At 53.5% G+C, this 26,085-nt stretch overlaps 1 protein-coding gene across 1 annotated transcript in view; it reads left to right on the top strand.

Annotated features, from left to right (window-relative positions):
* Positions 1 to 136: 136 nt before the first annotated feature.
* The window catches only part of EPHA8 (EPH receptor A8), a 48,382-nt gene continuing 22,433 nt past the window's right edge, over positions 137 to 26,085 (top strand). The window contains exons 1-3 of the mRNA XM_051786327.1: positions 137 to 469; positions 12,765 to 12,829; positions 21,677 to 22,340. Of these exons, the coding sequence (XP_051642287.1) occupies positions 385 to 469; positions 12,765 to 12,829; positions 21,677 to 22,340 (814 nt within the window). The 5' untranslated portion in view covers positions 137 to 384. The remainder of the gene's footprint in view (positions 470 to 12,764; positions 12,830 to 21,676; positions 22,341 to 26,085) is intronic.

The raw sequence follows: 26,085 nt of genomic DNA, 5'->3' as shown, positions 1-26,085 counted from the left end.
GTGTCTCGCCGCAGCCGGCCGAGAGCAGCGAGGAGGGATGGGCGGCACGGGGAGCAGCGGGGATGCTGGAGCATTGCGAGGGCGGGAGGGCGAGCGAAAGTGGGGAGCGGGAGCCCGAGTGGGATGCCGGGTCCGGGTACCGCGTGCGCGTGTGGCGCGGGAAGGGGGGCTCGCTGCAGAGCCCACCCAGCCCATTGGCTTGCGAGCGGTGACGGGCAGGCTGCTCCCTCCCCGCTCGCTCGCCCGTGTGGCTGCGAGCAATGTGCGCAAAGTGCCTTTGCATTAGCCCGTGAGTGCCGTAGCTCTGGACAGAGGTAGCTGGCTCGCAGAGGTGCTGGGACGACAGAGGTGGCCCTGTCCCGCGCCTGGTGGCCCCGCCGGACCATGGCATGGGCACAGGGGGGTCTGACATCCTCGCTCTCCATCGTCATCACGCTGGCTGCCTGCCTCTCTGCCACCACCAGCGAAGGTAGGAACCGGGGTGGCCCTGGAGCGACGGGGCAGTGTTGGGGGGACCCACGGGATCGCTGCGGCTGTTTGGATGTGTCTGCCGGGCTTAGGTCTGCCGGGTTTGGCTTCTCCGTGCTCCCAGGGGAACGCAGCTCCAGGTTGCTGCCTGGCTGAGTTTGCTGATCCTGGAGCTTTTGCACCAGAGGCAAAACTTTGGAGCTGGGCAGGAAGACCTGATTCTGCAGCAGTGCCGGCAGCTCTGCCTGCCTCCCCTGCCGGGGCTCTGCTGCAGCACGCAGGGGTGGCTGCAGAAGGGACGGGGATACCGGCACCAGCCCAGCCATGGCGATCCCCACCACCAGAGCTGGCAGCAGCGCAGGGCCGTGCATGTTGGCCGAGCAGCATGGGCTGGGCTGGCGTGAGCAGGTGGGCATGGGCAGGTGTGCAGCGGATGCAGGGAGCCGGAAAGGGCACTCAGGTGGGAAACTTCTTGTGAGAGAAAGGGCTGGAAACTTCAGAAGTAGAAAGCAGGGATGCAGCCAGGGATCCTCTCCCGACATCTTGGTGTCAGCCACATCAGGCCTGCTCCCTCCACCCGGCTGCTCTGCCCTGCTGCTGGCTGCCCTCATCCCTGGCCTTTGTCCACGTCCCTACTCTGGTGCTTCAGTTCTCTCTGAGAACTCGGCTTCGGCAGTGCTGCTCCTGCTCTTGCCACCCACCCGTTCTCCTGCCTCCCTCTGTGCTGGCAGCAGCGGCACGGCTGCTTCCTGGGTCTGCTGATCTTCATCACCAGAGATCTGCCGTTCCCGCTCCCGAGCGTGTCCTTGGCACTGGCAGCAGCATCCTTCCTCCCTTCTGCTGTGCCTGAGAGCCACGGCAGCTCTGCAGCGAGCCCTGGGGCCGGTGTCCCTGCCCCATGCTGGCAGTGGCACCTCTCCCTTACCCTGCCCCTGCATCCCTGCCATCCTTCTGGCATGCTGAGGCCCATGGGCTGGCGCTGCTGTGCCTCATGTGCTTTGTGGTACCCCGCTGGGTCGGCTCCTTGTGCTCACTGCCGTCTTCCAACACACACCAGCACCTTCCTCCCTTCCGTTCCCCATTTCCAGCTATTTGCTGGTCCTAACTCTGTTTTCTGCCCACTGCCCACTTCCCGGCCCTCCTCCTGCTCCTTTCCTCATCAGCTTTCCTGCCCGTGCAGGGAGATTGCATCGGGTCTCACTCCTGGGCATGGGCTATGAGGGTGCAGGATGGGGCCCCAGCACCCTGACAACTCCAGCCCTTGCTTGGTTTCTGCTCTGTGGTGCAGGATGCTGCCCCGTGCCCCAGGCCCTGGGCACAGAGCAGTGCAGGACGCTGCCCATGCTGCCCTGGGCACTGCAGCCCCACAAAGCCAAACAGCCCTGCCTGGACTTGGCGGACCTTGGGCATGGACAAGCCAGGCTGGGGCCTCTTTGGTGTCTTCTGCAGAAGAGATCGCTGGCTGCTGGGGTGGATTTTATGGTGTCTGCATGGACAGCCAGGCCTGAGTGCTGGGTGACATCAGGAAAAATTGTGGGGCGCTCCAGCAAGCTGTTGGTGCTCCGTCCTCCGCCCCTGAAGATGTTCCTGGCTCTGGATGCTGTGGATCCTGTGCCATGGAACGGGGCAGCTCAGTGCCAGCCGGGCCTCACAACACGGGTGGTGGGGCTGGGGATGTGGCTGCAGGCTCCTGCCAGCTCCCAGTGTCCCAGGGTGCTGGGATGAGCTGGGAGCAGCGCCCGTTCTGGGGCAGCTGTGGTGCCGGTCGTTGGGCACCCTGGCACGGAGATGGGGCTGGAAACGTGGGGAGATGCTGCAAAGCACAGCCCAACCCTGGGGTCTCCCACATTCCAGTCGTGCCAGGCTTGACCGCCCCATTCCCACTGCACATGGTGCACGCGGGCACGGAGCGAGGGCATCGCCACGGCACAAGGGTGCCCCGTTGCCCGTCACCTCTGCCTGCTCCCACAGCCTCTCCCTGCCCTGCACCCCTGGCTGTGCTCCCTGGCAAACCCAACGCTGGTTTGAGAACCGCAGGGTAGAAAATTACAGCCGCAAAGCAGACTTCAGGCCGGGCGTGCTGCGCCTCGCATGCGCGTGTTGGGAGGCAATTTGTGTATAAAAACACGTATTAACCGAAAAAACAGCCTCAATCCCGGGTTTTTTCCTCTTCCAGGAGCTCCCAGTGCCTTTCTCTTTCCTGAAATATTTGTTCCGAGAAGTTTTAAGCTCATATTTTTTTATTCCTTTCAGTCTTGCATGCGGTGGGTACCCAAGAAATGGGAGGAAAAGGGAATCACCATTCCATGGGAATCCCCCATTTCGGCACGGCAGCCATTGCAAAATGCACCGAAAGCCAAAACTCAGATTTTTTTTTTTTTTTTATAGATTAGTGAAAATTTGCAGGATGTGGAAGATTGTTATTTGGAGCACTGTAAAAAAGATTTGTCTGAAATTGTCAAATTGCTTTAGAGCAGAGAAGTATAAAAGTTATTTTTAATAATATGAAGATAGTGTGAGAGACTAAAATATTTACACTCTTGCACACTGAGTTGCACAGGTGAAAATAATAAAGTGGGTGTTTTATATGATACCACAAATTGAAGTTAAATAATAAAATATGAAATATCTTTGTCGTATTGAAAGAAAATCAGACGAGCAGAAATTACCACATCTGGAGCTTGGGCGGGGGGTAAAAAAAAAAATCATATTTTCTGCCAAAAAACGGCACTTAAATGCTGCTGCTGGGGTCTGCTTCCTCCGGGGTGATGCCCGTGAGGAAGGCGACCTTCCTCCCCATCACAGCGCAGACCCCACGGCCTGCGGGTGAGCTTGAGTGGGACTGCCCTGCAGGAAAGGGGGATCTGGGACATCTCCCCCAGCATTTTGGGGCATGTAGGTCCGGACGAGGCGGACAGCAGGTGACAGGGATGTGGTGATGCACAGGGGAGGACGCAGAGCCGATGACAAGGGGATGCTTGTCTTCTCCTCGCACCACGGGTTTGGGGATTGAGGTGTTTTGTTCCTCCACTCAACGGGGATGGGGTGTAGGAGAGCACCAGGATCCTTAGGAAAGCCCAGCCGCTTGCCGCGCTACCAAAACGGGGGCCACAGGAAGGGTCCGTGGCGGCCTCCCCCACTAATCTCTCATTGTAATCTCATTAATTGCCTCTCTGCTCAAACAGAAAAACTCATCTGCACATTTATTCAGTGCTACTTTCCTACCCCTCTGCAGCAGCGCTGAAGTCGGGGCCGGGGGAGAAGCAAAGCGCTGAAAGGGAGAGGAAATCGCCTTTTCTGTGCTCAAAAGGCTGTGGGGATGTGTGTTCCTCTGTAAGAATAGGAAACAAGAGAGTTTAGGCATACAGCCTTCTAGTGATGGGAGATGGAGAAGGGTTAGTTTAAAACAGGGAGTTGATTCGGGCTACGCTTGTAAAAAAAAATAAATAAATTTGGGGGTGTTTAATTTTTTTAATTTTTTTTATTTCTTCCAAAACGCTGATATAAAACATTTGATATAAAGCATGCTGATATTGCATGATTTTAGGTAGGCTCACGGGGATATGTTTCTGGTGTCATCTTCATTTCCATCCTTCCTGTATTAACAGCTTATAAAACTTCCGAAAATCAAGCCCCCAAATCTGCAGAAAAAAAATAAATAACACGACAGCGCACAAAACACACCTGCTCTGTGAGGGTTTTTCATTCTCCTGGAATTCTTGTTTCCTGAAATCGCGAGGAGTTTGTTTCCAGTGACAATAAATGGGCACCCATTTTGGCGACGGCGAAAATGGATCTGATGAAGCCCAATTTAAGTACAACCGAAAGAAAACCCGGTGAATTGCTACACGGAAGAAAGAATTCCCTATTTTTTTTTTTTTTTTTTGCTTGCTGAGAAATTATTAGAAAAATATTTTACCCGAAAGAAAAGCAAGAGCTCGGCGGCAAACCCCAGCCCCAAAAGATGCTCAGGGAGAGGAGGGAGAGAGGAGGGAAGGAGAGAGGCTCATCCCAGGCGTCCTGCCGGGGTTGGTGAGCGGGTCCTGGCAGGCAGGACCTGGGGGAGTGTGGGTTTCACTGAGACACCCCGACACCTCTGCTCTTTGTTCCGGTTGGGTCCTGTGTTCCGCCCGTGTCCTGTGTTCCGCCTGTCCCCGCTGGCCTCGCTGGCAGCCTTTGGTGCTGCCTTTATCTCCAGGGAACATCCATTCATATGATAACTCTATTCATACCCTGACAGTTTTTTGATAGTTCATTCTCCTAACCCAGCCTGTTTGCCTGGCCAACACTCAAAATGATTCCTCTGTCACAGGGAAGTGATTAACCCCTTCGGCCCTGCTGGTTCAAAAGTGAGTGGTGGGATCAGCCGGGCGTTATTTCCTTCAAAACTAAACAAACCCCCCCGTGTCTTGCCCGCGCCGATGCACAGCACTCAGGGTCATAAATAACAACATAAGATGTAACTCCTTAATTGATCAGATCCAGGCACACCAATAAAGCCTAATGAAGTGTGTTTGGCCCGGGAATTGAGTCCAGAAAAGTATTCACCTTTTATCTGAAGGCATCCGCAAAAGCAGACCCAGCCCTGCCTTTAATAATCCCTTCCAAGGGCTCATCAGCCCCAACCTTTAAAGATTGGCCCCCTCTTTCCCTAGTACAAATTTGCCTGGCTTCACCTTCCAGCCATTTGTTCTTGTTAGGCTTTTCCTGGAGGATTAAAGAGCCCACATTTTTCAGCTGTGAAAGTGTGCTGAGCGCACCCGGGCACCTCTCAGCCCTCGTGGGCATGAGCAGATTGGGCTCTGCAGGTTCCCTTCTGGGATATTTTTTTACCTCCAGCCCCGGTATCATAGTTGTGCCTGTGGTGTTTTCTGCTCTGTCTCCAGTTTCTCGTATTTAAAATGCTTATTTAACCACATCAGTGAGTGGCAACAAGCGCTGGCTGCAGCTGGATCGACCAGCTCTGTCCCAGCTCCATCCCAGCATCAACAATGAACAATGCCACAAGTCCCTGGATCCTTCCCTTGGATGAAGTACCTTCAGTTTTATGTACCTCCCATGCAATTTTTAAGGACTTTTGTGATATTTAATTACCAGTGGTATGAGATATTCAGCCTGTCCCCTCAAACGCGGTTAGTATTGGTATTTTTGTCTGTGAAAATGTTCCATTTTAGAAAGCTATTTTTAAGACAGCAAAGGCAAAAGCCTTTAAAAGAAATTATCTTGCTTTAAAAATGTCACTGGGGTACAAACAGCTCAGCACAATTTAGGGTGGCCAACTGGTGTGAGAGCAAAGACATCCTCAGAGAAATTAGGGAAAAAGCATCCGACAGCCTGAAAAACTGCCATGCAAAGCCCCTCCAGATAATCCAGATAAGCAAGCACATTTGTAAAACCCATGTTTCCCTAGTGAGGATTCCAGAGAGGATAACACTGAAATCTTTGCCAGGACTGCTGGGACACAGGGGTTCATGGGAAGGGCAGGGTGTCATTTTCGGGGTACTGCAGGGTTTGTCCTGCTCTGGGACTCCAGGATCTGAGACAGGCACAGGTCTCCAGCACCTGAGTCACTGTGGATGGTATAGGAAGGGACAGTTTTACGTAAGAAATCTGCAAAATGCCAAACAGGCAGGAGATAACAGAGTGGACACGCGACTTACGGGTGGAGAGTGAGATGCTCTAGGATAAGGACCTGGGATGGTGTTAGAAGCTTACCTGGCATGAGCTTCAATGCCTAAAAAACGCAGCAGAGGTCAGAAACCTCAGTGACCAAAGCTGAAAAAGCGTTTGTGCCATTTTATTATACCCAACAGATGTGAGAAAAGAGAAGAGGGAGTCAGGTTTTGGCCATCCGGGACGTGGCTCATGTCACACCACACACAGAGCTGGTGTGAGGATTCTTGGACAAACCCTTCTGGACACGACTCCCATTTCTTCGAGTCTGTACCACATAGGTTTTGCTGACTGCAAGTAGAGGACATGTATTTTGTGCTAGAAAACTTCTGTATGGTTTTGAAAGGCTGTCATGATATTGGTGGTATGAGGTGTTTATTCTGTTCCTGTGCCTGGGTTTGGATGCAGGTTCAAGCTTCTGGGCTTGGGGATAGTGGTCAGGGATGCCAGGAGCTACCCTTTGGTGGCATGGGGGTTCAGTGGATCAGTTCTTGCAGGTCTTCAACCAGATGAGATGCCAAGGGGTGGCTGTGCAAGGCACGGGCTCCTCTCTGCTGATGGATAGGGCCGGATCGTCTCGCCGTCCCTCAGGCTGGGGACACTGTGATGGAAAGGACTCATGTGACTCCCAGATGGCCAAATCCAGACCTGGGGTCACCAGTTGTACCAACCCCTCGAGGGTCCAGGGCCACAGGGACTCCGGTGCCTGTCCCTTTCCCAGCCTCACCGTTGTTCTGCTCTTTCCTCTGCTCACATCAGACTGATGGAATTTCTTGCCTCCCTGACCTTTCTCACCCCCTATCCCCAGAGCCTTCTCACCTTCTCCTCTGGCTTCTGCCCTGAATTACAAGTCCAGCCACCCCTTGAGTTCAAAATAGTTCCTTCCCCGCTGGCACAAGCTCCTGGACCAGCGACACGGAAGAATGTGCTCACCCTGAGCCCCATGTCTGGCTCCAGGCACCCCGTCCTCAAGCCCTGGGACAGCCCAGGGGGGTTAACATTTCCAGTCAGCTATTTATGTCCATCTCTGACCACACACTGCTTGCATTGAAACCTGTGAGTGCCACAGTGCAGGGATACACACCAGTACTGGGGACATACACACCAGTACTGGGGACACACACCAGTAATGGGGATGCACATCAGTACTGGGGATATGCACCAGCACTGTAACGCCCTGCCCAGCAGTGGGGAGTGTGTGGGCTTTCATTTGGGTCTCCTAAGCCAGCGTGCCCAGCTCTCCCTGTCTATCCCACTGCAGACAAGCATCAGGAGTCTCAAAGTGAGCAGGAGACACGACCATTTTACGTCTCTATTTTCTCACCCGTAGTTTTGAGAGGGAACATCTTTTTGCCGTTTGGCTTTTGATGTGCTTTTTTTTTTTTTTCTTTTTTTTTCTTCTGGGAAATAAAAAAACCCTGCCCTATAATTTCAAGGTTTCTAGCTTTAGAAATACTTTATTCAGGGTGTTTTGTTTTGTTTCATTTTTTACATTACTTCACAACACCTCAGCCCTACCGCAGGTTATGCTCTTGCGCTGCACATTATCTCACATGATATCATGCAGGGGCTGGAAGGATCAGGTTGATAATTTTATTTTTAAAACCTGAACTGCAGCTTTTTATTAGCACTGATTGAACAAACAAGCTTTCTTCCTACATCAAAGTATCTCCTGCTCTGGGTATAGTGAAAAGGGGTGACCCTCTGGGCAGTCCTTATGGGCATTACCGCTCCTGATGCATTACAAAACGATATAAAATTAAATACAGAAAGTTCACAGCAACAATCTGGAGGTCTGAGAAGAAATCCTGAAATGGGAATTAGGGCATGGCCGAAAAGCAGCACTGCTTTAGTTTGAAAATGTTTCTTTTTAGCTTGTTTTGGGTTTTCTGGGGGGGGGGGGGGGAGTTGTTTTGTTTGTTTGACTGTTTTTGGTTTATAGTTTGTTTTTTTTTTCTGGTTGGTTGTTTTTTTTGGTTTGGTTTGGTTTGGTTTTTGGGGGGAGGGGTTGTTGTTGGTTTTTTTTTTCCCCAGCCTGATTCTGGCATTTCCAGCAGTGTGGAAATCCTGGATTTGGTGACATTTTTTTTAGATCTACCCACATTGCTTTTCTAAACTCCTTCTCTGGGCAGCCGAGGCTGGTGGGTGCTGAGTTGAGCACCATCCCTGCTGTGTCCTTAGTCTGTGCAGCCTTGTGGATGAGCAGCTGCTGGACAAATCCCACCTGGATCCTGTCTTTGGTCTGGCAGAGCAGCACCCCAGTGCTGCAGTGCTGACCCAGGTTTGTGGGGAACATCCCTTGTGCACAGCTCCCAGATGGGGAGAGCTGACCTACCCCCCAGGCTTGCTGCTCCTCCCTCTGAGCCCCAGTGCTTGGCCTCCCGTGTTGGGGAATAAATGGTTATTTTTCATTCCTTAAAGGTAAATATTGTCCCAGGGATCAGGAAACTGAAAGTGAAGCTTCCCGTCCTTTCCTCCTGCCATGTTCCAAGGCCAGCAAGACACAGCTTTGTGTCTCAGCTTTGCCTCACAAGTTGGAAAGGTCGTGGCTGGCTATTCAGCAGGCTCTTGGATTAAACGGTGGGACACAAATAGCTGACCCAGCCCGGCCCCATCTGCCCCTTCAAAGTCCTGCCCGATCTTACAGGAAATGAATGCCACTGGCTCTCGTTCCCCTTCTCTCAGGGAGCCTTCCCTGTCCCTTTCCCATACCCTGACTTTCTCCCTGCTGTGGATAACCCTCCCTGTGTTGTCCCCCCATGGAATGGGGCTGGTGTGGGGTGTGCAGACCCGCTTGGGGCCGCGGAGCTGAGCCTGCTGGTCTTTGGGCAGCGGGGAGCAGGAGTGCCAAACCGCGCTGATAAGAGTTTAATTATCGATGCAAAAGGCGTTGTTGCATGGGGGGGAGCCTGGCTGGGAATCTTGGGAGGCCTTTGAAGTTGTGATGGAGAGGAACTGAAGCCCAAGGGAACAGGGCTGCTCCCACTGACCCTTCCTCCCCACGCCTGCGCTACAAAGCCCCTGCCTAGGAGGGAGACGGTGGAGTAATTAGAGGAAGGACTGCAGTGGGTTAACAATTAGTGAGGGTGCTCAGAGCTCTCTTTGGTCCCCCACTGCTCTTCCAGAGGCTGGGGCTCAGCACATCCCCCAGCAGGTCAGCCCCAGACCTGTTTCACCACCCCACCATGCACCCCTGGGTGGGCTGAAGATCCACGTGCTCCCTTAGGTACCATGAGCCCATTTCTGAGCCTAGGACACTTGGATGTGAGACCCCGAGGTGCTCATGCATCTGCTTGTAGGGATGTAATACAGCCCTGCAGGAGCTGTGGCCACCAGTGCAAGTGCTGGGAAGGATATCTGAGCACTCACTCTTTATAGATGATAGAGGTATAAATATAGATATTGATATAGATATAAATGATACAGATATAAACATAGATATAAGATATAGGTGTAGATATATGACAAGAGATAGATGGTTCCAGGAAAAACTTACGTCCTCTGGATGCTAGTCCCTGCCTCAGCTTCCTCTCTCATCCCAAGCGGTGTTTGGGATTTGGTAGACATGGGTATGGATACAAATATAGGTACAGATCCAAAAATAAAGGTAGAGGTAGAAATACAATATACATATACATCATATACAGATTCATATACTTTGACTCCAGTCTAATCTGTGGCTGCAACGGGCACTACTCACACCCCATTACAACTTTATGCAGCAAGAGGGTCTGCCTTACGTGAGGCTCGGTCTCCAGACCCCAGTTGGTGCTGGGAAGCAACCTGCTCACTCCTAGGTGCTTCCATTTGAAAGGGCAATCAGGCTTGACAGCTTTTCCACCAGGGCGAGAATTTCCCCTGACACCTCCTGGTGTTTTGGCTCAATACGCCGAGGCAAGGCCAAGGCACAGAATAGGGGAACGACAAAATGGTGCTCGGGAGAACAAAATGGAGCTCGCAGTTTGAGGCTGATACGTGCAGACAGTCCATAACATCAAACAGAATCGCCCAGCTGTAGGAGAGAGAGGTCTCCCAAACCGGCACATTTTCTGAAAAAAAAAAAAAAAAAAAAAAAAAAAAGAGAGAAGTTTCAGCTGAAAGGGGTCCTGAAAGGGGTCCTTTGTGGGGGTCTCTCTCGCCCTCCCTCCGGCGGCGAGGGCGGGCTCTGAGCGTCGCCCCTGGAGAGGCGGCGCAGCCGGGAGATCACCTGCGAGGGGCTGGACGGGCACTTGTCGCATGGTCCCCTCCAGAGCTGGGCTGGAGCCCCGTCTGTAACAGGTTGGGTTTTGGGAGACTGTTGGTCTGCCTGTACCCGAGCCCAGCACGTCGCAGCGCTGCTGGATGGCCACTTGTATCCAGGGATGTGTGTGCTACACCGGGAGTTAACGCAGGAGCTCTCGGGCAAGCGATGCCTTTATGTTTGTACAGAGCCTGCCACAGTGGGCTTAATGCACAGGGCTCCCGTGCACTTGGCTGAACTGCTTGGGAGAGAGTAAAAGAAATAGCTTGTCCCTCTTCCTGCAAAGGGGCGTGAGGAATCTGAGCACGGATGCAAGATGGTGGGCACCAAAGCACCCACAGGGAGACAACTCCTCCATCTCTGTGGGACTGGGTGAAAACGTGGTCAGCATATGGGTGTGGCAAGGAGGCTCCAGCTTGCACACCCCGCTGTGCAGACAAGTCTGGGGTACACCCCACTATGTGGTCTCAACATCGTCCCTCACAACATGATGCTCCCACTGGATCCCGGCCCATGCAGGCTCCTCGTGCTGCCTGGGGAGCAGTGGGAGGCACCCACATCCACTGCAGAGCACCTCGGCGTGGGAAAGAGGGTGCGGAGACCACGGTGGGGAGGGGAGAGAGGGTCTGTGAAAACTGCCCCCTCCCTGCAACCTGCCTGCTGAGGGTCACCAGGACCGTGCTCCTGCACTGCGAGCAGGGAAACTCCCAAACCTGGGCTCCTGCTGGGCGAATTACCCAGGGAAAATAGGCAGAAAATCTTCAGATTAACAATAACAAATAAAAATGGATTTGAGATCTTCGAGGTAATTACTCCATACTGAGGGCAAGGGGCCTCCTCAGCAGTGGGAGCAGTGCCGTGCGGGGAGTGGAGGGGCTCAGCCTGCTGTTGGGCCAATGGAGCCACACAAGAAACCCTGGAAATTCTTTCAAATTGTTCTGCTAACATTAATAAATGCCTCAAAAGCTCCTAATCTGCTCTGTCAGAAGCATGACGTACGGGTGTTTCACAGCCAGCTCACGTCTCTGCTCCCCTCTCCCCCCCTCTCCTTCCCTGCCTGGTAATAGTAAATGAAAGTGGCACCCGTTCCTCGGGCTGCAGGGACCAGCCTCACGCTGAGCTCGGGCTCTGCCAGGGCTGGAGCTGCTGTCCTTATGTGCCCCATCCCCGCTGAGACAAAGTTGGTCTTTGCACCAACACCAGTGTCCCTCCAGAGCCCAGGGACCAGCCCAGACCTGGTGCTGCAGAGGGATGCTGTGACAAGGTGCCCTGAGGTCCAGTTTGAAGCTGCTCAAGGGTGAGGAAAGGCAGCCAGCATGGGCACAGCACCTTACTGGGTGGCTGCAGGACAAGGAGCAACGGGGAAAGCTGGAGGCACTGGGGGCCCTGTGGGAGCCTGGTGCTGTTGAGGGGTGATGAGGCAGCAGGGTGCTGGTGCCCACTGCACTCACTCCCAAGGGTTAGGGCACCCTCTCCCAAGCCTCCATCCCTCTGAATCTGCACTGTGGAGCTGGGGCTTGGGCTCCTTCCTCAGGTGCTGAGCAAGTCAGGGGGTTATCAGGCATTGGCAAGGCTCTCCTCTGCCTGGTGCTGTGGGATCTGGGTGTGGGGCTCGGGTGACTGAGGCAGCAGGGCCATGGCATCCTGCTTTCCCCCACTGCTGACACTGCACAGGTTTCCACAGGAAGCTCCTGAGCACATTCAAAGTCGTCCTCACTTCTCCCCCCCCACAAGCTGCTCTCCTCTTGCAGTTTGCCTGTGGCTCCTCGTTAAGCTGGGCTCCCAGTGGTGGCAGGGATTTGGAAGGTTTGGCTTTGATGGACCTCTCCAGTGGGGTGTCAGCCAGGACCATGGGGGGTCACTTTGTGCTGGAGCCAGGCACTGCAGTGTGCAATTACAGCAGCTGCTGGAGCACAGACTTCAAACCAGGGATGCTGGGAGGGAGCTGAGCCTAAAGGGCTTCCAGAGGAGAAGTGTCCAACCCAGGAACGATGCTCCAGCTGCATCAGTGTTGGCCCAAGGTGGGAATGGTTGACAACCTGGTGTTGGAAGTTTGTTTCCACAGCCCCTCCTTGCTTTGCATTCCCTCTGACCTGCTGTTTGCAGCCCACTCTCCTCCAAAAGGTCGCAGTGCTCTGTTGTGGAGCCTGGACTCAACCCTGTCCTGATCAACCAGCTCTGGGCAGCATCACTTGTTGCCATCCCCTCATCCACGCCTTCCTCACGTCCAGCCAGGCAGTCCCTGCCAGCAGATTGATGGGGGGGGGGGGGAATATTCAAGCAAGTGTCATGTGTGGAGGGGGTTCTTGGTGCCTTGGCTCCTCACCCCTTGGAGATGGGGACAAAGCTTTCTAACACAGCCTTTTGCTCCTGTGTTTTCCAGTGAACTTGCTAGACACATCAACAATCCCGGGGGACTGGGGCTGGATGACTTATCCCTCACATGGGGTAAGTATGAAGCGGCTGTTGGCACAGAGGGAACTCAGTGGGACAGGTCACCGTGGGTCCCTGTGGCAGGGGGTCAGGGGATGGACAGGGAATGGACATCTCAGCCCCAGGTCAGTGCTTATGGGACAAAGAGACAAAGTCTGTTGGGAAAATGCCAGCCTAAAAGACTAGCAGTGGGAAGCAGCTGTTTTGGAAATGCCATTTAACCCTCCATGTCCTCTGCTAGGGACCAGGTTGTCACCAGGTCCTGAGTTTTGAGGGGACTCAAGAGGTGGGACTCATGCTAAGAAGCATCTCATTCCTTGCTGCATCAGAGGGAACAGCCATAAACAACTGGGAAGCTCCCAACTGCCTGTAATCAGAGAAGTTTCTGGGGAAACTGGGCAAAAGGGTCGGGGGGACTCCCCTGCAGATGGTTCCTGATGGGGAATGGGGATGCAGACACAAAGCCCTGTGGTGTGGCTGGGAGGGACGTCGGGGTGGTGACGCCCATGTGAGCCTGCCATCCACACTGGCTGGATCCTCTCCCCGTGCCCCCTTCACTTGCCAGATTTTTCTGCTGCAGCAGCTTTCTGGAAATAGAGTTCCAGATGTCAGAGTGACCTGGCTGGAAGGATTTTTCTCATTCATTTAGAGAACAGAAACAATCCCATAAATACCCACAGGACCTACTGCAAGGCACAGTGGGGCTTGCTGCAGGCACGAAACGTGCAAAATTGGGGTGCCTACCTGGCTGCTGCTACTGTTTTGATTTTTCATGTCCATTCTTTTTCATCCTTTCTCTGAACTAAACGGTCCTAATCTTTTCAATTCCACCTCCCACAGAAATCTTCCCAGGCCTCTAATAATTTTCATTGATCTGTTGCTTGAGATTTTCAGTCCCTGCGCTGCTTGAGCAGGAGTGATCAGAACGGTGAATTCATAATAATACCAATGATCAGATTTCTATCAGACTTTATCGTATATGTAAATATATTAAATTGTTAACTCAGCTCTAATTTTAGCAGTTAGCTGTTGCAAATGAGTGTCCTGGGAATGTAATAGATTGAGAGGTACAAGGTCAGAGGGGACCGCGGAACTAATGTGATGTGATCTCCTGCATAAATACAGGCCTTCAGGCCTGTCAGTTCATTCAGCTCTCAGAGCAGCCCAGCTTTTAGGAGAAAACATCCTTGGCTGCAAAATTGCCAGTGCTGGTAAATACTCCAGGTCCTGTGGTGATGCTGTTAACAGGCCCCTGTTAAAAACCCATCGCTATGAGGGTGTGCCTGGCTTTGTCTCCAGCCACCAGACTTTCCTCTGCCACTGTCTGCACGAGGCAGATGTTGTCCTCTTCATGGTCATCCATAGGCTGCCCTTGGTTGTGTGGATCTCTGTCCTGTCACTACTCAGCTGTCATCTCATTTCAGCCCTGCTGCCAAAACCTGGCACCCTGGAGGAGCTCAGCACACCTTCAGGGAGTCAGGGACCAGGGCTTCCTCTGCTCCCCTGGGAAGGAGAACTTTTCTGGGATTTTCTGTGAGTCAGGGATGTTTTCCTCTGTCCACATCCAGTGCTCTGCCTTTCATCGCTCCCTAGGCAATTCCTCCTCATAGTCAGATCCTCTGCCACTCACAGCCTGCCCAAGGCTCTCCTTCTGGATCCTCTTCCATTAGTCCAGCTCTCCTGATGCCCCTGTGACCCCATCTCCAGGCCCATTGCCTGCTGTCATGCAGGTGGGACCCATCATACCACCGAGGGGACTTGGGTGAAGATGAATCCACCTGAGCTGGTTGTTCTGGGCATGGCCTGGCACTCCCAAAGCAGACAAAGGACTGAGCCCAAAGGAGCCTCATTCTCACCACATCAGGGACTTCCATGGGTGGTTAAGGTGCAGCATCCTGTACTGCACATTCACAAATCCAGGGGATGAGTCCAGGGTCCCAACTCATTTGAGCTGTCAAGTGTCATGCACTGGATGACCACAGGGTGCTGGGGCTGTGTCTCAGGACAGTCCTCTACAGCAGGTGCCCAGCAGCCCTTCACCAGCAGCTCCTGAACACTAATACATCTAAAGTCTCCATCTTATTAGTGATGTTTGCTAAAAATATACAACAATAATAAATAATAAATATAATAAATAATAAAAAGGGTGCAGGATTTCCTCACAGTGTATCTGTGCCATCCACAGACAGACACAGCATCCTCCTGCCAAGGGAGAGCATTGCTGACCCTGTCTCCCTAGCTGAAGACATGTTTGTTTTGCTTTACCCACATCTCCATTTTCCCCCAGGGCCACTACATGGGTGACACTGGGAAGTGAGTAGCTCTCTCTGGGTCTTTGCAGGGCACTAAGCAGACAGAGCCTTGGTCTCCAGCCTGAGGAGCCTCAGGAAGGGACTTGTGTCTGCTAGCTCACTGCCTAGTGCCCTACAGCTTTCTTTTCCAGCACCTGCACGTTCTGTCCCACCTCTCTGGGTCTTCTGGGGATGCCAGAGGAAAGGCAGCAGCCTCAGAGGTTTCCTCCTCTGGACTGGTTGATCCCAGAGCTGCCCACACGGTCAGGGCAACAGTCCAAAGCATCAGCACTGCAAAACTGGAAGGGTGCCACCCACAAAGTCCTGATGTTTTCATCCCAGCTGAGGGCAAAGTGAACCTGCCTCACTGGGAGGTTGTTTCCCTTCTTGGTTTGCTGTGGACCAGCAAGAGTGGAGGAGCAGGGGCTGGGAGCAGTGGGCATGGTGAGAGCCAGCAGAGCTGTGGGCCCTGGGCAGTGTCAGGCCATCAGGGAGCCATGCCTGGCCTGTTTTGACATTTTCTCTTGCCAGACAATTAACTGAGGGGTAATTGGCTGTAATTGCTGCTCAGGGGTTTAATCGCACCCCCCCTCACCTCCACCCTGGAGACACGTGCAGGAAGGGAAGGGTCACCGGGAGCCTCCCTGTCCCGCGGGCTGCGGCTCCTCTCAATTAGAACTTCAAAGGTCTCCCAGGAGCTTTTCAGCTCGCTCCTTTCCCGGAACAATTCCCTTTGCATTGAAAATTAAACTCTTATCAGTGCCGTCAAAGAGGCTGCCCCTTCCCCTCCCACACCTCCCCCTATCCCAGTTCTCCCCAGCAAAATGCCCCAGTGCCTTCCTCTCCCCTCTCCTTGCTCGGCACATGACCCTCTGGATCAGAGGGGGCCTGATGGGCCCCTTTGCAAATTGCTTTTCTACTGACTAATTAAAATGCTGATGAGATAAGTCAACATATTATTAATAATTATTGTATCATCTACTTTGATTTACAAAGTCAAACAGGAAATGATTTTGTTCAGACACAGGGTATCTAAGGAGCTGGAGTGATGCCTTGCAAAAGCTTATTAGAACGGGAGCACCTGGAGTGCTGGAGAAAGGCCCCCCCATGCTGCCTGTGACCTCCCATCAGCACCCCCATGCTCTGGCCCCACAACAGCCCCCTCACTGCAAGGGCTGGAGTCAGCCCAGAGGGCTGGTGGGCATCTGCCACCCAGGCAGCTGCCTCTACACCTATCACAGAATCATGGAATGTCCTGAGCTGGAAGGGACCCACAAGGGTCATCAAGTCCAGCTCCCAGCCCTGCACAATTCCCAGCAATCCCACCTGGCATATTCCATGTTGGCTTTGTTGGTGGAAGCACCAGGAAGGACCTTCAGAGGAGGTTTGCAGCTCCCCATCTCTGCCCCTTCCGCTCCTCCTAAAGGGATGTATCCTGAGGCCCCTGGGCACAATTAGCCAAGAATGCTGCTCCCTCACCCTACAGTGCTCAGGGAGAAAACTGTTAGAGAGGCACTAGATTTGCTGAAACACCCAGCTGAGAGCACAGATGAGCCTGTAGGATTGTTTCCCAGCAGTGTTTGTGCATCGGGGACGGGGATTTCACGATGCTGTAAATGTCCTGGGACTGAGCTGTTTGCAGAGCAAAGCCTAGGCACCAGGGGACTTCTTTTGCCTGGCTATGGTCCTGCAGCCAACAACCAGTTCATGGCTTGGATGCACCTTGTCTGTCACAGAGCTTGGGGACCCTTTGCCCCAAGCCCACCCTGTAAAACACTGGCCCCCAGTCCAAGCTGCTCCGTGTCCTTGGCACTTCAACTCCCTTCAGGGTCATTTCTTTCTCCTCAGAGCACCAAGAGATGCTGGGGCTCTCCCATCTGCCAAGGCCACGTCTCTGCCCTCCCTCACTTTGATGTCCTTGTTGCATTTCTTGTGTTTCTCTTCCAAGCTGAAGCCTCTGCCTGGATCCAGGAATATCAGCAAGTTACAGCTCAAGCTGTGGTGAAATTAATTTTCTTTGAAAAAAAAAAAAAAAAGATGGGTTGGAAGGGAACACTGGAAAATAAAGATTTAAACTAGTAATTGAGATAAAAGCTCATCTCCCAGTGCTTGTTCAGTAAATGCTGGGTTATTGCTAATTCCCCAGATGCTGGTCACTACCAGGAGTTAATCACCTGCAGTGAAGCTCAGGGTAGTTAACTGCCTGACAAATCCCTCCTTAGCCACAGCAGTGACTGATTTCATGGGGATTATCTCCATTAAGGCCTCCCATCTGATGATTTATAGCTGCAATAACATCCTTCTCTTTTTTTTGTCTCCCAGTAACAGTGGTGTGAGGGACCTGGCAGCTCCTGGGGAAGTGTTGTGGTTCACTGGGAAGGAAAGTGCTGGATGTCTCAGTGGCCACAAAAGCATTGCTATGCCAGGCAGACCTGGCATCCCTCCTGGAAGCTGTCCCAGGACTAGGGAGACCTTGTCCCTTGGCACTGCAAGGATGGTGGGAGGCTGAGCTGCTGCTCCAGGGGGACACAGTCCATCCTCCACTCCTCCTCCTTCTCCTCAGCCGTGCCACACAGGCCCTAGGAGACTTCTAAGACCTTGCTCAGCTGCCCACATATCTGGTGTTTGCATCTTTTGCCTTTCATAATCTGGCAATTTTTTTTACAACCGGTGTTGACTTTAATTTAAACTATTAGGCAAAAGCCCTGAGTGCAGATGCAATCATGTTCCCCCCCCCCCCCCAGGGCACATGTGCTCACCATGTTAATTATGATGTCCTCATTTCCGTCTCACTGGGGGATCTTATCACAGTGGATGGGCCGAGCTGAGCTTTGGTTAATAAAACCACTTCAACCCATCAGCTGGTGATGCTGGGGGTGTGCACAGGGCCTGCACTCCTCATCCAGTGGTACCCAGAGCCACGGACACCTCTCCCTGCCCATGGAGCCTGTAACTGAGGTGAAACAGAAAAACCCTTCCAGTCATGGGGATTCCTGAAGCAGGTCCCTCCATCCCCCCGTTGGTATCTAAAAGGGCCTACAGGAAGGCTGTAGAAGGACTTTCAGCAAGGTCAGGCAGTGATAGGATAAGGGAAAATGGCTTTAAGCTGAAGGAGGGTAGATTTGGATTGGATATTAGGAAGAAATTCCTCCCTGTGAGAGTGCTGAGGCCCTGGCACAGGTTGCCCAGAGGAGCTGTGGCTGCCCCATCCCTGGAAGTGTCCAAGGCCAGGTTGGACAGGGCTTGGAGCACTGTGGTCCAGTGGAAGGTGTCCCTGCCCATGGCAGGGGGGTGGAACAAAATGGTCCCTTCCAACCCAAACCATTCTGGGATTCTATGATTCCAAATACCCTGCAGGTCCTGGGATCTGGCAGAGCTCATGAGACCTTGTGACATGCTGGGAAGATGCACCTGTGGCACCCAAGCCACGAGTTCAGGTGACCTGCCTGCCCCTGTCCGTTTCCACTGGTCCTAGAGCACTTTCCCTGCAGGGCAGCTGTGGTGTTTTGGGCTGGTCTCAGACTGGGATCCCAAGGCACTGCCCACAACCCCGGGACAGAACTGACAGTGCAGCCCCTGTGAAAAAAAAGTACCACGTTTGAAAGAGTGATGGTGCAAATGCAAACTCTCCAGGTTCACCTGGGGGGTGGAGATGGGGCTGATGCCGACTGCTGCCCGTGCTTGGAGGTGGGCATTTATATCTCCCTGTTCTGCTGGCTCTGGCAGTGCCACGAGGGTGTGGGGACACTGCAGTCACGAGCTGCATCTCCTGTGCCAGATTTGGGAGAGAAGTGAATGTCTGGAGACGCAAAGCAACCACACGAGCTGGAGCCAAAGCGTTTTGGTGCACACAATAACCTCATCTTTCCCTCGCTGGACGCTCCTGGAGAGCCCTGGCCCCACGGGCATCGCCGAGGGGAGCCGGCTGTGCATCGGGAGGGTAATCCCTGCTCACCCCCCCAGCTCTGCCCTCTCCCCGCGTGTCTCCTCCCATGCTCGGCTCTGCCTCACTTCCCCCGGGGAAACTCAGCAGGGAAAAGACAGGAAGCAGATGTTGTGTTAATTTGTGCTCGATTAATTTCGACAGCGACTTCCACACCCTCGGAAGAGCCTCAGCGTGCGCACAGGCGGGTGTGGGAGCAGGGAGAGGCAGAGGGGCTGTGCCGTGCCTGGCTCTGCCCACACTCCTGAGCACCACTGTACCCTCTGGGCAAGCAGCAGGGGGGTGTCCCGGGTGTCACAGCACCGTCTACAGGCTCATCTCTGTGGCTGGAGAAGCTGAGGGGTGCTGCCCTCACCCCTCCAGCCAAGCACACCGGTAGCCTGGCCCCTTTCTATGTTGTCTACCTGAGCTCAGTGATCCCCAGACAAACCTGGGCATTTCTGGAATTCAGAAGACAAGTTTTTTTAAATGAACCAGAAACATTTTTCTCCTCTGGCAGTGGCTTGACTTTCACCCCCTTTGCAGACGTATTTCTCTTGGAATGAGTTTCCGTGTTAGTTCGCACCTGGAGCTACTGCCTGTTCCAGGTAACTTTAAGCTCTTTAGGAGCTGAGAGCAGAGTTTTCTCCTAAATGCATGATGCTGGGGAAGTTTTGAAGATGTACCTCACCAAAATGACTGCTCTGATCACCCTCACACGAGCAGAAGGCACCACACCACCTCCCCAGGAGCTGCAGGTCAAGGAGGTCGAATGAGGAAGGACATTCCCACCTGAGAGGGGAAAAGGGAGTGGGTTGTCTTACAGGTATCACTGATACATCTTTCCAGTATCTCACACGCTCTGGAGGTGTGCTGCCCTCCCCTAGCTGTGTCCTGTCCCTGCAGTGCTGGTGGCCACACAGCAAGGCTGGCAGGTGCCTGTCCCAGTGGATCTGCATCCTGGTCAGCTCCCACAGTCACTGGGGTGAAGGCTTCAGGCTCACTGTCTCTGAGCTGAGCATCCTTCTCTCAGGACTGCTGTTGGTTTTGTCTCTGTAATGAAACACGGGTCACCACTTGCATAAGAAAACACCAGTTTTGCCCTGTCAGGGCAAGCCTGGCAGTTTATTTTAATGTGCTTGTAATGCTGCTTAAAAGACTTGTTTTCCTGCTCTGTGCAGGCACGGTTGGAGCTTTCCTTGGCTCCCCATTCCCCCCAGACAGCTGGTGCTGAGGTGGGGGCTGCTCCCTGCCAGCTCCCAGGCAGAGCCAGGACCCCAGGGTGGTGCAGGCAGGGGGGTGCTGATGTTGGTGTGAGGAGAGGGGCGATGATTTGGAAGGCAGAGGAGCAATTGCTGCAGCAGTGCCAGTATCTTCCCCAGCTTCTGCAGCAGTGCATCTGGGGCTGTCCCTCACAGCTGGACTTGGGCACAAGAGTGGAGCTCAGGCATCTTCAAAGCCTGTTTCCAAGTCCAGGGAAAAGTCAGAAGGTTTGAAGTTCTCCCCTGCTCCTCCACCTCCTCCCCTTTTCCCGTAACAATTCAGGAGCCCCAGACCCATCCATAGGGGTGTGATCAGAGTGCTTGGTTTGGGCAAGAATGTGAGCTGAAGAGGTGGTGGGTGAGAAGGGAAGGTCTGTGAGTCCTGGCGAGGGGTTGCTGAGGTTCAAGAGGGAGACCTGAGGCAAGAGTGAGCCCCCCAAAGTGTCCTGTAGCCTACAATATCTAAGTTCTACTTGTCCCTCAGCTATGGAATTAATTTGTATTCAAAATATCACTACTTCTCATTTCTCATAAGTTAAACCCTTTAGCATCCCTCCCTTGTGTGACACCCATGTCACTGTCCCTCTAAACTCACCCAGACCACCCTTTATTGCAATCCTGCTTGCTGCAACATGCTTCTGCCAGCTTCTCCTCCCCAGACTCCCCCTGCTGCCACTGCAACATGGAATTTTCACCCCAGAGCTGTCAAGCCACGAACCTTTGTGTTCCCAGAGCCAGTCCCCATCCAGCCTCTCAGCTGGGTTGAGCACTGTGGGTTCACACCGAGGAGCCACGCTGGCATCACCTTGTGGGGAAGAAGAGGGCTCTGAGCCCCCAGGGGCCCCTGTTTCTTGCTGGAAGTCCTGTGTTCACTGCATGCTTCCCCTTCACCCTGTGCTACCCACCCTGACACTCCTTCTCCAGATGGAAAGCACCCAGTTGAGTCTGTGCATGGACAGTGCACGAGCCAGAGGAGACCCAGGTGAGCACCACACAGGTGGTTTCTGCTGCTGCCAATGATGGGCTGAGCACCAAGAAAAGGGACTCACAGACATGATCTAGAGAGTTTGGAGCCCTCCCAAGCACATGCTGCCATCAGCCTCTGCCAGCACATCAACCTCACGCAAGCGTTCCCAGACGGGAATAGCCAGGGTGCACCTCACGCAGAGCTGCAGCAGGGTGGGCTGGGAGTCACTGCCCAAATCAGTGCTGGTTAAATGCTGCTCCTCCTCATTTCCCTTTGCCTTGTGGCAGCACTGACCTCCCAGCCAGGCACAGGAGCAGAGGGAGTTCATCCTGGGGCGGGAGACAGCAGACTTGTGCATGCTCTGTGCTCAGCCGGTGGCTGGGGACATCAGGAATGACCTGTTCTCTCTCCGTCCCACAGTGGGATTCGATCAATGAGATGGACGAGTTTTTCAGCCCCATCCACACCTACCAGGTCTGTAACGTCATGACCCCCAACCAGAACAACTGGCTACGGACCAACTGGGTTCAGCGGGACGGCGCGCGGCGGGTCTACGCCGAGATCAAATTCACGCTGAGGGACTGCAACAGCATGCCAGGGGTGCTGGGCACCTGCAAGGAGACCTTCAACCTCTACTACATGGAGTCCGACCGGGACCTGGGCACCAGCACCCGGGAGAGCCAGTTCATGAAGATCGACACGATCGCGGCGGACGAGAGCTTCACCAACGTGGACCTGGGGGTGCGGCGCCTGAAGCTGAACACGGAGGTGCGGGGCGTGGGGCCGCTGAGCAAGAGGGGCTTCTACCTGGCCTTCCAGGACATCGGGGCGTGCATTGCCATCGTCTCGGTGCGGGTCTACTACAAGAAGTGCCCGGCTACAGTGAGGAACTTGGCATCCTTCTCTGAGGCCGTGACTGGGGCGGACTCGTCCTCCTTGGTGGAAGTGCGGGGAGAGTGCGTGGGGCACTCGGAGGAGAGGGACACCCCCAAGATGTACTGCAGCGCCGAGGGAGAGTGGCTGGTGCCCATCGGGAAGTGCGTGTGCAGTGCTGGCTACGAAGAGCAGCGGGATTCCTGCATGGGTGAGTCTCCCTGCTTCTTGCCTGCAGTGCCTGCGAGGGGAGGGATGGCCGCGAGGGGCTCTTGCCTCTTTGGAGAAGGGCTGAGGACAGATGCCCTTTCACAAAAACTGGCACAGCCAGCCTCCTGTGGAGGCCCAGGGCTGCCCAAGCCTTTGCTGGCTGGCTTCACGCTTCCCAAATGTGTTGTTTGGCCTCTCCAAAGCACCCCCCGCCGCTGGCAGGGGTTTGAAAGGGAGGGAAACAAAAAAAAAGAAAAACATCGAGCTTTCATGAAACAAGGTCACTGTGTCCATCCCTCACCCTCCCGGGGCTGCTGGGGAGCTTTCCCGGGGGACCCTCTGGGCAGGCTGTGAGCTGCCGACTGTACAAACTGCGATAAGGAAGTGGGGTGACCAGCAGCAGGCGTGTGGGATGTGTGTGTACAGAGCTCCCCGGGAGAGCCCTGCACACGGATTTGTTTGCGCTCGCTTCCTTCCTGGGACGTGGAGAGGGGGAGCAGCACAAATATGAGTGCGGGGGCCTTTTGTTTGAGCTCCGTGGAAATGTCAGGTGGAGGATTTGTCTTAGGGAGACTTGACTCAAGGTTAGGACGTCCGGCACCGGGCTGGAATAGACCCAAGGGCTGCTGGGACTGGCGCTGGCTCCCGCAGGTCCCTGGCTACACAGAGTGGGAAGGATGGGCAGAATAAATGCTTCTATCCCAAACTCTTCCTGTCTGCGACCGTTGATTTGAGAGTTATCCTGGGATAGATAGGAAAGGATCTTCCATCATGCTAAAGAGTGGGTGCAAGGTGTGTGTGGGGCCAGGCACATGCCACTGTGGGAGGGGACACCAGCAAGGGCCTCCTGGAGGGCTGGGTCCAGCTCCACCACTGCAGAGATCTGTGAGTTGGTTCAGAAGCACCAAACACCCAATCCCTGTATTCCCCTCCAGCTGTCCTGTATTGCAGTCTCTGCCCCAGGAGATCCCAAAGCCAGGAGGCTGAGGGAATCTGTGGCATCAGTGCTGCCTCATTTTCCTGTGATTTCTCAGACAGGTTTGCTCTCTCCTGGAAGCAAAGCTGTGGGAGAGCTGCTGTGCCCTCCTACCCTTTTCTAGTGGGATTGCTCCTACCATAAGCATGGCACATGTGGTCCAACATGTGCTCCCAGATGGCCCCTCTGCATGGAGATGGACCCAGACCCAGCAAAACTCTCCAAGGCTTGTGGCATCAGAAACCGGACGGAAATGTCACTGGATTTCCTCTGACCTCGGTGTCATCTTCCTCTCCTGCTTTCCCTGTCACATTTTTCCAGCTCCCAGCACAGTTTGATGACCCAGCATCAAGTGAGCAGGGGCAGCACCTCCTTGCCCACATCCCCTTTGGTGGGTGGGTGTGGAGCAAGAGTACATACGAAAGCAAACAGATGCAAATCTCTGATCTTGTGCCTGACTAGGGCAGAGTTCACTTTTCAGGCTGAAAAAATGCCCTCCTGGAGTGATTTATAACACCAGCAGATCTGTTGGAGTTGGAAATTAGCCGTTTTAATTGTCAGGAGGACAAAAGCAGGATTCCAGCCGCTGTGGCCCCAGCAATTTTTCATTCTCGGCCACAGGGATGAGATGATATAAATCACTCCTAGTGGCCCTAATAATCTTTCTATAAATATCAGGGAAATTCATTTTTTTGCTTGGGCGGGGGGGCAGGGGGATGTGTGGAAATTAGAGAGAAGATACTTTGCCTCTATGGCAGTGTTTAAAATGTGATTCCAAATTAATTTCCTTCTGCCTTTCACAGCCAGACACCTTATCTGTCAAAGCTAAAGATGTTTGAACAGTGGAGGTTTCTCCCTCTCCTCTTTAACGTTCATTTTTCTAAGGACCTGCCAGAGTGATGGAGGACAGCTCAGGAAAGCAGACCAAAGCCAGAGCTGTTCCCAGCCCTTCAGAGGAGAAGGAAGGTTGTGCCACAGAGCTGGGAAGGACAGGGTGAGGTGCCACATGGTGAATATGTGCAGGAACACTGGGAAATTCTCTGTCTCTCATCCCCTTTACAGAGTCATAGAGTCACAGTCTGGTTTGGGTTGGAAGGAACCTTAAAGCTCATCTCTTTCCACCCCCGTGCCATGGGCAGGGACACCTTCCACTAGACCAGGTTGCTTCGAGCCCCATCCAACCTGGCCTTGGATACTTCCAGGGATGGGTCTTTGCTGTCATCCATCACATTGGATACCCCTTTTCTGGGAGCAGGAGGGTGGTGTTTGGGATCTCTGACTTCTGCACCCGTCTCAGTGGGATCCACACGTTTCACCTTGTTTTGATGTCTTAACATTTGCCATAAGGATGTGAGGGGTAGTTTCCATGGGATCAAGGGGGCCAGATCTCAGCCCCGGGACACTGGGATAGGGACGACCTGAGGATGCCAGCTGGCTTGGCATCAGATGTGACCCCCTTCTCCAGCTGTGTGCTGCAGTGCCTTACTGGGCAGAAACCAGGTTTGAGCAGGAATTCCCACAGCTCCTGATGGCATCCTGGGGTCTGCCAGCTCCTAAAATTCCCATCAGTTTAGCCCCACAGCACCTTCTGCCACGGCCACCACAAGGATGAAATCCCTCCTGGGACAGCACAGCCCTGCTGCCCCACTTGTTTTTCCCTTGGTTTTCAAGGTTCTGAAGGACTTTGCTTCCCTCACCCCATCACCCACAGCCTCAGAGTCGTTGCTCTTTCCTCCTTGAAGTGCATCGGTCCACACATGACACATTAACATCTCTTACACACAGCAAATAGCAACATTAACATCTCTTACACACAGCAAATAGCAACTGCTCTGCCTAAACAACAGAATAAGCAAGAGCAGGAGAGAAAAGGATCTGTCCCAGCAATTTATCAGATAAGGAGGCAATCAGCATAATTCACCTTATTGACATGCAGCTGCTGTGCAGGACAAATAAGAGATCCATTTCAATAAGGTCAGTGCAATTAGAGAGATGGGAAAGGGGAGCTTGTTAACCCTGGTTTTGCTTCTGTGGGAAGGGAAGGACCTGTAACCCACCTCCTCAAAGGCTGAGGGCTGAGACATGTGTACCATGTCCAGTGGGTGGATGGATGGAGAGGTGGATGGGAAGCTCAGGCAGGTGAGGACAGTGGCTCTCCAACCACATCCCTCCTACCACGTCCTCTTTGGGAGGGCTCCTGAGCCACCAAGACCTTGTGTGATGGTCCTTGGTGGATGGATCTTGGTAAAGCCAGGTCCTTGCATGAGGGTCCACCTTTTGGGACCCCGAATTATTCCTTGGGCTGCATCTCTCACCAGTTATCAGTGAGCAAAACTTAAAATTGAGCTAAAATCTGTTCAGCTGATCCCAGGTTGTCCATGCACAGAGAGTCAGTTTGGAGCATCAGTGGCAGTGCCATGGCTACAGATCACAGAGCTGCTGTCTGGGAGCTGACACAAACCCATCCAGCATCCAGCCATGGAGACCTCCAGGAGCACAGAATCTCCCAGGAAGCATTTTCTTTAATGAAGAAATAGAAAAGGGTAAAACAGAGGGACAGGTCCTCTTCCCTGTTGTGAGAGCAGGTGGATGAGCCTTTGGCAGAATTCCCAAAGAGCATCTCTGTGGTATATCCATGGCTTTCACAAGTGGTTCTGCTTTCCCTCTGCTGTGCTCGGGGCCTTCAGCCTGGCTGTTTTCTTTGGATGGAAAAGAGGGATGGGGGAGCAGCACCTGAGCAAGTCCTAATTCCTGCTCCATCAGCCCATTT

This window comes from Manacus candei, unplaced genomic scaffold (genome assembly GCF_025592945.1).
Source record: "Manacus candei isolate 608988 ecotype Guabito, Panama unplaced genomic scaffold, ASM2559294v1 h1tg000022l, whole genome shotgun sequence".
Lineage (NCBI taxonomy): Eukaryota > Metazoa > Chordata > Aves > Passeriformes > Pipridae > Manacus > Manacus candei.
This window is presented reverse-complemented; position numbering and strand designations above follow the sequence as displayed.